Source organism: Schistocerca americana, chromosome X (genome assembly GCF_021461395.2).
Source record: "Schistocerca americana isolate TAMUIC-IGC-003095 chromosome X, iqSchAmer2.1, whole genome shotgun sequence".
NCBI lineage: Eukaryota > Metazoa > Arthropoda > Insecta > Orthoptera > Acrididae > Schistocerca > Schistocerca americana.
This window is the reverse complement of record NC_060130.1, coordinates 372,680,871-372,693,313: the sequence shown is the minus strand read 5'-3', so window position 1 is coordinate 372,693,313 and position 12,443 is coordinate 372,680,871. Positions and strand designations below refer to the sequence as shown.

General features: G+C 38.2%; 1 protein-coding gene across 2 annotated transcripts in view; it reads right to left on the bottom strand.

Annotated features, from left to right (window-relative positions):
- The window catches only part of LOC124556729 (5'-AMP-activated protein kinase catalytic subunit alpha-2), a 156,317-nt gene that overhangs the window by 23,045 nt on the left and 120,829 nt on the right, over positions 1 to 12,443 (bottom strand). For both annotated transcript variants that reach the window (XM_047130727.1, XM_047130728.1), the window contains one exon: positions 773 to 953. In XM_047130727.1, coding sequence (XP_046986683.1) covers positions 844 to 953 — 110 coding nt within the window. In that variant the 3' untranslated portion in view covers positions 773 to 843. The remainder of the gene's footprint in view (positions 1 to 772; positions 954 to 12,443) is intronic.

The window sequence follows — 12,443 nt, the reverse complement described above, 5'->3', positions numbered from 1 at the left end:
TCTATTTCACTACAGGATAAACTACTACTAACAGTGACAATCATGCCACCACCGGTTACATGCAATCTATCCTTTCTAAACACCGTCTGTGCCTTTGTAAAAATTTCGGCAGAATTTGTCTCTGGCTTCAGCCAGCTTTCCACACCTATAATGATTTCAGCTTCAGTGCTTTCTATCTGCGCTTGAAGTTCCGGTACTTTACCAATGCAGCTTCGATAGTTTACAATTACAATACCGACTGCTGCTTGGTCCCCGCATGTCCTGACTTGGCCCCACACGCTCTGAGGCAGTTGCCCTTTCTGTACTTGCCCAAGGCTATCTAACCTAAAAAACCGCCCAGTCCACACCACATAACCCCTGCTACCCGTGTAAAAGTAAAGGCAGATATAGTTCTCAGCACAATGTTACAAATGGAGCTCTGCACCAAACATTCAATACACGTTCTTTCCTAGATGTAAAGGAATCATCAGATGTGATTTTAGAGCATGGGAATCTGGAACCATAAAACAGTGGAAATGAATTGCCTCATTTGATGAATCGCACTTTTTGCTACCCTACAAGTGATTGTGCCAGGATATATTGTCATCTACAAGAACACCTGCTCAAAAAATGCATTTTAGGATGTACACAGATCAGTATTTTTGTTCATGTTGTATGTACACTCCTACAAACATAATTTTTTTAGTAACAACAACAATATCACATCCCACAACAACTGATGAAATGACTCACAAACTCTTTAGAAGATTCAAGTAATACTAAATCTACTAACCACTTTAGTATCATATCTTCTGCAACTGAATATATAGCCACTGTATGGATCAGTGACTATTACGACAGATGTCAGCGAGCAAGCTGAGTGATCAAGGCTGCACACATCTCAAAAAACTCCATTGTATGATGACCGGTTTGCTTCTGCTGCTGTTCACTTGACTCTACAGGTACAGTTACAGCTAAAAATTGAAAGTAAACAAACAATTAGTTATTCATGTCACAGTAATTTGTTACTGCAATGTTCTGCAACAGGTAAACAAATGTATGACACTTACACTCATACAGCTACTGAATAAAACTGACCAATTACAATTGTCTGCATGTAAATGGATTTCTTGATTGACTAAAAACTTTATACTACTTTAAGTTTAAGATAAATACAGGGTGATTCAAAAAGAATACCACAACTTTATGAATTTAAAACTCTGCAACGACAAAAGGCAGAGCTAAGCACTATCTGTCGGCGAATTAAGGGAGCTATAAAGTTTCATTTAGTTGTACATTTGTTTGCTTGAGGCGCTGTTGACTAGGCGTCAGCGTCAGTAGGTGCTAAGATGGCGACCGCTCAACAGAAAGCTTTTTGTGCTATTGAGTACGGCAGAAGTGAATCGACGACAGTTGTTCAGCGTACATTTCGAACGAAGTATGGTGTTAAACCTCCTGATAGGTGGTGTATTAAATGTTGGTATAAACAGTTTACAGAGAATGGGTGTTTGTGCAAAGGGAAAAGTTGTGGACGGCCGAGAACGAGTGATGAAAATGTAGCACGCATCCAGCAAGCATTTGTTCGCAGCCCAGGAAAATCGACTCGCAGAGCTAGCAGAGAGCTGCAAATTCCACAGTCAACTGTATGGAGAGTCCTACGAAAAAGGTTAGTTATGAAACCTTATCCCGAGGCGATGGATCGGCCGCCAGGCAGCCCGTGACAGAGCACTTCATCACTGGCCTCCAAGAAGCCCTGATCTTACCCCCTGCGATTTTTTCTTATGGGGGTATGATAAGGATATGGTGTTTCGGCCACCTCTCCCAGCCACCATTGATGATTTGAAACGAGAAATAACAGCAGCTATCCACTGTTACGCCTGATATGCTACAGAGAATGTGGAACGAGTTGGAGTATCGGGTTGATATTGCTCGAGTGTCTGGAGGGGGCCATATTGAACATCTCTGAACTTGTTTTTGAGTGAAAAAAAACCTTTTTAAATACTCTTTGTAATGATGTATAACAGAAGGTTATATTATGTTTCTTTCATTAAATACACATTTTTAAAGTTGTGGTATTCTTTTTGAATCACCCTGTATATCATTGGACAAGCTATTTCATATGACACACACAATAATATCAACAAAAAAGTGACACTGCCACTCTTCAGACAGCTTACACATAATGTTTTGTTTTTCAGTAAATGACAACATAAGAAATCTGTTGGTGAGTTAGTTTCATAAATCATATCCACAATAATCATAATGGTGTGGGACATGTCAGTAGAACTTAAGACTGCAGGGACAGTAAAAAATATTTATATGGTTACATCCTGGACATTTTCAGGTTTGTAACTTACTACATATTTCTCTTCAAGGATTTCTGTGTGGTACAGGAGTTGTAAGGGCGAAACACTTAACCTACATTTTAAAACACTTCTGCTCTCTGTCAGACTTTTTATTTCCATGGGCACATTATTGAAGAGTTTTCTAGTTGTGTATTTCTCTCTTTTTCTGTGCCTGTGCCAAACTTAGATTTAATAGAGGCAAGCGCATATCATTTTTTCTTCTAGTATTGTATTCCTGATGGGAATGTTTGACTTTCTGCCAATGAGTACAGTCCCAACAAAAATTTACAAGACTTGGATCATTATTAAATATAGACCATGTGCTACAGAATTTCACATCTCTCTCACTTGCCATCTCAATAATAGACAAATACACTCAACCTGAAGCAAAGGTGTTGCAATGGTAAGACACTAGATTTACATTAGGGAGAACCAGTTTTCAAGTCCCTCTTCCAGATTTTTTGATTAAAGGTTTCCATTTTCTGTAATTTCAGTTAATTGCTTAAGAAAGAGGCCAGGATGATTCCTTTAAAAAGGACTACCAATTTCCTTGCCTATCCTTCCACAAACGTAGAGTGTACCCCACTGCTAATGGTGTCACCTCTGACATTGTTTTGAACACCACAGTGCTTTACTAGGCATGGTTTCCATTGAAGACGGTATGCTGTTGCCTTCCTCTTGCCTCTGAATCCAGGCAGTTTAACAGGAATTCCAAACTATCAAGCAACTCAGCATTTTCACAACAAACACTGCCACAGATGAAAGGAGTGATAAGTGACAGATAAAAATCCTAGGATTGACCGGAGATCAAACCCAAGACTTTTGGATTTGTAATCCGGCTCAGTGGTAAAGTGACACTAACTTAAATATTTTTATGAGACAGAATTGACAGCCATCACATGCTTTCAGGAGGTAAAATATTCAGTAGTACCAAAAGACACTACAAAAGTACACACACTAGTTTAGCATTTGGAACTCTTTGTTGGGGAGGCGAGACACATAGGGTGAGAAGTTAAAAAGGAAGGGCACGGGACTCAGACTCCAGGATGACAATGATCTCCCTGCCGTGAGAATGTGGGGAGTAAAAGATGAAAGAGGAGGTCTCCCCCTTGTCTTTCACCTCCTGAAGGTATAGTGGGTGGATAAAAATATAAAATGACCAAAAATACAACACACTGATGCATATAATAAGCCATAGAAAACTCACTGGCACTCAAAACAGCTTCTAGCTGTCTTGGGATGGATAAATACTGGTTCTGTGTGGTTACCAAGAGAATCTTATACCATTCCTCCTACACAATAGTGTAAAGATCAGGCAAAAACAATGAAGGTGGCAATAAATTGTGCATCTTTCTCTCCAAAGTATACCACAAAGGCTCAATAATATCAATGATGAGTGGTTTTGTAATTCCAGCTTGTCCTGCAATTCCCTGCATACAGAGCTCCTTGGTTTTTTCATCACAATCCTCTTCAATGTCTGTCTGTCACAATCACTCAACACAAACTTTTGTCAGCATTGTGACAGGAGATAATGTTTCCTGCTTTCCCTTTATGTGGTATAAATCTCAGATATGATGTCTCTTGAAACACTAAACACTTCACTACCTCAGTTACAGAAGCACTCACCATACAAGCATCAACAATTTGCCCATATTCGAATTCACTCACCTTCAACACAATGTACTCAAAATTATACAGAACATGACTGACAGTTGCAATGCATGGACAACATGTAACAGGTGCTGGTTGTGGTCAGATACAACAGTGCGACCTGCAGACGTGGCTAGCACATGTATTTATGTCCAAGCACACGTTTCTCACAGTGTTTCCATATTCTTGTCCAATTCCCATACATATTGACTAGCAAATGTGTCTAATAAAAATTTTATATGAAGAAATACTATATTATTGTATGAAATGCTATTTGTCACATGCTACACCCTGAATCCACATTCGTAAGTTCATATGTACCTTATGCAGTAGAAAGAGAACCAAGATCATGACTGTCATGGCTGGTGCATGACTGACTGCTGGGAAAAATAAAATTACTTCTTCTTCACACATGACCTTACAATATTCTGTAACAACACCATTGCAAATTATCCTAGAGCAGCACATTTTGGTTTTGAAGGTACTATTAGTCCTTGTTTGACAATGTTTACTGGAATATGCTATTTGAAATCCCTATGTTATCATGGATAAAATACAGAGTCAAAAGGCTATCTACAACTTGTATGGGAAGCAGACTGCAGTTCTAAGAGTTGACTTCAAAGGGAGAAGTAACTGGAAAAGCAGGTACTCCATGTTATTCAATCTGTCAGGGAGCAAGAATAGTAGTACATGAAACTGTGGCAAAATTTGAAAAAGGAACTGAAGTTTAGGGAGAAGAAATAAAAGGGCCAGATTTGACTATGACATTGTTATTTTAACAGAAATGGCAAATGACTTAGATCAGTTGAATGGAATGGGTAGTGTAGAGCAAAGAGAACATGAGATAAATATCAAAAATTACAACAAGAAACAGATTGCAGTCTAATCAAATGAGGTGATGCTGAGGGAAATGGATATGGAAATTAGACCCTAAAAGTAGTAAATAAATTTTCCTATGATGGCCAAAGTGAACGGAATATAATATGCAGTAGACTGATAGTAGCAAGAAAAGTAGAGAAAACTGTTAATATCAAATATGAATTTGTTCTTTCTGAAAGTGTTTGTCTGGAATGTAGCCTTAAACATATGTGACTGAAATCTGGATGATAAACAGTACACACAAGAGGACAATACAAGCTTTTGACCTGTGGAGCTCCAGAAGAATGCTGAAGATAAGATGGGTATATCAAGTAAATGATGAAGATGTACTACAGAACTGCAGAGAAAAGAGCTCTATGGTACAATTTGACTAAAATAAAGGATAGATTGATAGGAAACATCCTGAAGCATTAAGGAATAGTTAATATGGTAATAGAAAGATGTGTGAAAAGTGAAAACTGCAGAGGAAGAACGAAGTTTGACTACAGTAAGCATACTGCTGTAAATGAAGAGACTTGCACAGGACAGACAAGCATGCAGAGCTGCATCAAATCAGTTTTTTAACTAAAGACCAAACCAGTGGCATACATACTTATAGAGCTGTGGATTAATATTTTAAAAAAGAGGAATGACAATTAGGATTTAATGCATTGTTAATGATATTTTATTTTAGGCGGAGCATAAGCTCAGACTGAGAAAAATGAGGAGGCAATCAGTCATGTACTTTTCAGAGAAATCATCCCAGCATTTACATTATAGAGATTTAAGGAAATTATAGAAAACATAATGTGTATGGCTGGCTTGGGATTTGAACCTCTCGAACACCGATCCGAAGCCCACACCACAATAGTGCAAGTTACCAAGCCACTGTTGATGCAGTCGGGTTAATGCAATAGACCCTAGTATTGGCTACCATTTTTCAAGCACAGAGGTCACCTGCAGTTGGTGTGCAATCATATAACTTTTCATGTCTATTGAGGTTTTTTACCTCAGCCCATACATTCTCTGTGTGACTTAGGATTGGTATCTTTAGTCAACCAAGTACGTCAATATTGCATTATGCAGATACAATCATTGAACTTGCAAGATAAGTTGCAACTGCTGTGTGTAATTGAAGCTACATTTGACAACACTGAGTTCATGACAAATGCTGACTAGGAATTTGAGCGATGCAGATCGGCTGCACTCAAAATCATGTCCAGTTCACACTAGGTAGTTACAAACAAGTGAAAAAAATAATAAAATAACTGCTAATGAACCAATTCACAATGATCATGAAAAGCCTGAGTCAGTGCAAACCAGTGAATAACAGTATGATAGTAAACAAAGCTGGCCAAGGTGCAATAGCACAGGCCATTATTATTAGTCTATTGTTGAATTATTACCAATGGCTCCTGCAACTGGAGGAACTGCCTAAGGCTTGCTATGCTGCCAATTTTGTAGAACGTAGCAGGTTACAGGCAATTTTTAACAAAGTAACTTACTAGTGCCTGGCATTATGGCCAAGTAACTTTTTTACATGCACACAGTTCTGCCTCAGTGGATAATTCCCCCTAGTGCAGGCTGGCACAGTCACAGTAAATACCTAGAACTCATTAAAATATTTCTTTGTGCATTTTAATTATGAACCAAAATTAAACTGAATTAAGATCAAACAGAATGTATTAAAGAAGTGAATGATGTTTTGCTTTCACATAATTACAGACCATTTTGCGTGTAAAATAGTTTTAAACATAGTGCTGCACACACAGAATCTTCACAGACAGCATGCTAAAAGGATCTGACTTTTCAAAATTATCTTCTTGTGCATATTCCAGACCTCCTCCTTTGTCTTTTCTTCATTGTGCTTGGAAAAATGTACATACAATGCCTGATTATGGTTTTTCTGAGTCAGCTCTACACCATTTGGTACCACTGCAGCTAGAAATTGCTTATATACACGATTTAGTATTTTTGCTGTAACCTTTTAAAACACGTGTCCTTTGGACAACGTCATTCTTTGAATTTTTACTAAAAATGCATTTTCATAGAATGTGACAACCATTATATCATTGCTCTTATTCTTCCATTTCATCAACATCTGCCTGTTTCTGTATGCTGCTACATATTCGCCCTTCTTCAGTTTTTCATTTTTCATGAAGTCCAGGAACTCCTCCCTGTACTGCTGCATTGTGTCAATTACATAAATACTCATATTTGTTAGTTTGTCAATCAAATCTCAACCAGTTAAAAAAAATTGTGCCATACCTGCTACACTTGGAAGGGATAAACTGCTTTCACCCTAGACATCCATTCCCACAGTAACAGAAATTCATCAGTAGTAATATTCTTTTGCAGCATATAAACTGATTGTAATCTTAATCCCATATGTTCACAATTGAATGTATTGTCTGATTGCAGTAGTTGTTGCTTTTTTGTTATTGTCTTGTGAAAGAGGTGATTTTCTTGTAGGATGGGGGTGTTTCTTGTGATTTACTCTTGTGATTTACTAGTCTGTGCCTCTTCTAGAAATGTTATGATGGTGGTGTTGTAAGTATTCGGTCAAAGTTGAGCCATTTATTCTATACCTACTTGCTCCTTGTATCATCTGGTGTCAAATGTTCTACTCGTTTGTCTGTTAAGAGGAGAAATTTGAACAAAAAATTAAACCTTCTTTCATTCATAAGTTTCATAAAGAATGGTGTGTCAAGTGACTCCCTGGGAGGAAAAAGTACTGTCTGTATTCTTACCCCTGCAGAATTCCCTCACAAATGAAGATTCGCAATCAGTGTCCTGACTTCATAAGCTGTTGTGTCTTGCCAGCTGTGGATCCTAAAACTTTCTGCTAAACCGAGATGTTAATCTACACTTACGCACATATCAGTTTTTTTTGCCAGCTATTGTTTTGCCCAAAGAGTTATTAACAAAACACTGATAACAATTCACTGAACTGTACTGTATTACATGCACATTTCTTATAAATAAACCAAAGTGATGGTGAGCTCAACTGGCACACACAAAAGCATACTGAGGCATCTGTTGCAGTGTTGTGCTGTTGTCCCATGATTCTGAATCCATGTCACTTCCATTTCTCTCACTGCTCATGTGTTGTTAACTCTCTGAACTGTCACTAAATTTGTCATCTCATTGTAAAAGCCATCTTTTTATCCCTGAATCTGCAAATAACTCCTTTTTGCCCTTGCAAAAAGTCACTCACTAGTAAACACAAAGAAAGCAGTTTGAAAAATGTGCTATTACACTGTCACTTGACAAGTGAAGCACCACTGAGAAGGAACACACCACGGATGGGTGTACCCATCTTGCCCATTTAAAAGGTCAACTAATGTGGTGGTCTATAGCCATTTGACTTACAATGGTAGAAATCACAACTAAATTTTAAATAGATAAACTGAATTGTTTAAGTATATTTAAATTTTGCAATTAATAGTTTAACACCACAGGGAATAAATTTAAAAAAAGAAGAAAGAAAAAAGAAAATGTTTTTACCCACAGGAATCGAACCCGGGTCTGCGAATTACCAGTCTATGCCTTAGACCAATCAACCACAGTGGAGTCATGACAATGGCATTTTTAAATTCTCTCACACTCTAAACTTGCACAATACATTACACATAATTTCAAAGAAAAATACTGAGCTTTTGAATTCAGTAATCTGTGGCAAATGATTGACTTCAGATTAAATATAGTATATGATCTGCACTTCTAAAAACCACCTTGATATTCACCTAAATTACTCTCCAGTCTTGTTTCTACTCTGTTTAGTATAATATTGGAAAATATGTTATGTGCAACTTGTTGCAAGAAAACTCCACTGTTGTTATAACATCTTGTTTACTGCCTTTCTTATGTAGCAGATGTATCAAAGCCACCTTCCGCTCTCCTGGGAGTTTTTCCATCTGCCTTATTTTCTCAAAGATCAATTTTAGCTCTTCTTTTATTTTTGGCCGAGACCATTTCAAAAGTTTTGCCATGAAAGAGCTTTCTCCACTAGCTTTATAAGGTTTTAATAACTTATTCAATTTCTCTCATAGATAGGGGTAAATCTTCCTCTAGATATTCACAGGTATTTGAATGTTCATGCTTGTGGATTGGTTCTGGACTATTAAGAACTGCTCAAAACATTTCAAAATCTTTAGTGTTACGTAAGCCAAACTGGTCAGCCTTGTCCCATGCCACTCTGTTGTCAAATTTACATTTGAAGTACATCTACCTAACTCTTTAAAACTCACTTTCCCCTCCAAAGATCTACTGGAAATGGGCCTCCACAGAAAACACTTTCATTCTAAATTTCCTTGTATATTCACTTGTTTCACGACCATCCAGCCTATAGCCTTTTGACTTACAGGTGTAATAATCGTAACCAAAACAACTACCATATTTACTCGAATCTAAGCCGCACTTTTTTTCCGGTTTTTGTACTCTAAAAAACCGCCTGCAAAGTAAGCGGAAGTTCTGAAAAATGCTGGTAGGTGCCGCCACAACTAACTTCTGCCATCTAATATATGTAGCGCTACACAGGCATGCTTTGCAGGCACAAAGATAAATACTGGCGCCAAAACCTCTGCGTCAGTAAATAAATTTTAAAAAAGGTGGAAGATGAGCTTTTTTTCTACACCCCGAGACTGGCTAGACTGTTTGGGATGTTTGTCAGTATGGTCAACTCTACGTACTGAATTTTTTCCTACCTGTGACAAGTGATGGTTGCTAATAGGAACTTTTATGAAATGTGAATCAAATGCAGTATTCTCTTCACCATAAGAATAATACGAATGTAAACATTTTGCCATGTATTCTTTCATGTTTGCTGCTATCTCATTTAAATCCGGTCTGCCGAATAAACTACGAAACTAGAGTGATACAACAGCAAACGTGAAAGAATATACATGACATGTCATGTTTATATTCGTATTATTCTTATGCCGAATAGTGATACAGTCAGAAATGAAGCACGACCACTGACTAGATTTTTAAATCTAGGATGACTCTAATTTCTATGCAGAATGTAATGTACTAAAGAGACGTCTGCAAAGATTTTCAAACGGAGAAAAATTTTCATTAAACTCTCGTTCACATCTTCTATCATACGCCGTCTATTATTTGGTTCTCGTTTATCATTATCAAAGAAAGTAACAACAAATAGCAGTCTCTTGCCATTGTTTCGCTAATGAGACAATTCCTCTATTTTTTTTATTGTAAGCGGCGGTAGCGTGCACAAAAGCACGCCATGCTGCGAGCAGCGACAGGCCGTAAACACTCATTATCAGAATGCAACAAAAAAATGCATAACACAGTACAATAATGCATTTTCAGCTTAGAGTGATGTAAACACCTAAAACAAAGAGAATCGCACTTATAAGATCAAAGAAAAATAAGCAATCAATCCAAACCAGACGAAGCACGCGAAAAAGGAAGGGTAGCCGTATAAATACGGACTGAGCGCCTGACGCATAGCAATGGCTATCTGGTAAAGCTTAACTGCTAAGCTTACGACTCGAACCAAACTACTGTAGTTGCATTGTCCATTCATTCGACCTAAATTGTGTCTCATATTACAATGGACCGACTTTGTTTCGATTTGGAGGTGCGGTGTAAAACTTTTCTCTCCCCTTGAATTTCGAGTCTCAAATTTCAGGTGCGGCTTAGATTCGGGAATTTTTTTTTTTTGTTTTCCTTGATTTCAAGTCTCATTTTTCAGGTGCGGCTTAGATTCGAGTAAATACAGTATATTAATTTTGTGTATACAAACTGAAATGCTATTTTTAAATTTTATTATTAATATTTTAACATTGTGAGTTGGTGTTAGCAGGAATCAGAACTGGGTCCAAAAATTACCAGTCTGAACTTAATGTCACTTGCTCACTCTGCAGCATGACGACGATACATTAAAAGAGTCCTCATACTACATGCTTGCACAATATGCTACATGTAATTTCAAAGAAACATACCAACCTGGTGCTGTTTGCAACATAGCACTTGCAGTGCCGGAAGGGATGATGCCACAACAGAGCATACACAATAGAAAACAGACAGCTAAATCACTTCTCCGAGCTGATCATAGCATAGCTGACTGTCATTTCAGCACTCGACACTGGTTTCTAGTTATAGCAGAGAGAGCACCGCAAAACATGTTTCCATCTGTTTTATTCGCATACCGGCACGAATTCGAAGAGAAACGGTGTAATTTTAGTGCAATTTCCAGCTCACATTCTAAGTGAAATTGCATAATTTTAGTGCGCTTTAGCACATTAGCACATGATAACCGGCTACCACTGACCTGATGAAAGATATCTTGTGCCATATCCACACAAGGCATTAATCATTCAATCACCCTCATAGATCAGCAGCAAAAGAACAATCCTCTCATTGCCAAACAAAACCATGGGCTGGTACAAGTTAATCATTTTCTTTGCTAGGGCTTTGTCAACTTATAATTGTGGCTAGAAATAAGGAACAATCTTCTCACTATCATCCCTACCCCCCAAAGGGGTATTCCTACCCCCACCTTGTCTATGAAATATTCTGGATCATTGTTATCCCGTTGTACTCCCTTTGCCACATGGATCATATCACTGAGCAAGACAGAGACGTGAGGTGAGCGTACAACAGGTGGAGTTATGGCATTTAGGTACAAAATTTCTTCAACAGGTTGTGAGGAGTTGTAAGATAAAGAAGGCACCGGCATATGGATCAATATATACAGAGCTAATGAAGTTTGCTCTACCAAAATTGTTGGAGATGCTAAGGAGGCTATTTGAAAGAGTATTAAATGAAGAACATGTTACATAAGACTGATCTAATAAGAAAGGGCCATGCAATGATCCAAGTAATTATAGGGGAAGGACAGTGATCCCTTTCACTGGAGGACTGTACTCTAAGGTACAGAAAGATCTGGTAGACAAAGAAACAAGTCACAAGCAGCAAGAAGAGCAAGCAGGATTCTGAGCAGGAAGGTCAGTAACGATCATCATCTCCACAATGAAATTAATATGTGAAAAATGCTCAAAAGTTGGACTTGAGGTGCATGTTGCATTCACTGACATAGAGACTATGTTCTCACCACTGTAATGAGATAGAGTCTGATCCAAGATTGTTAAAGGCCGTTATGAAACTGCATGAAAACTAGCAAACCCGGCAATGCTTCGCAATTGCTAAATGTGTATGGAAACTGGATGTATGTCGTAATCTCCCCCCCCCCCCCCCCCCCCACTCTCTCTGTCCATCTCATGCTTCCCATTCTCTATGTTCATTTCCTCCTCCCTCGCTGTCAACCTCCTCTTCCTCTTCCCCCCCCCCCCCCCCCCCCCCCCGCCCCCCCTTCCCACCTGTCCTCTCTGACTTTGAGCCTTGTTTATTGGTGATGCAAAGAAAACTTTGATTGGGAACTGATATCACTAAAAAGGAATAGGCAAACCAATTGGTATCATTGGTATTCTCTCCAGCTGCTGGATCTGTGAGGATAGTACCATCAATGACAGTATTTTGCATAATTTTAATCTGTGAACGGTTATGATTACGATGTTTTAGATGATTCAGATTCCATAGTAGTATTCTAACCCTAAATCAATATGCCATAAATACAACTTTCCTGTT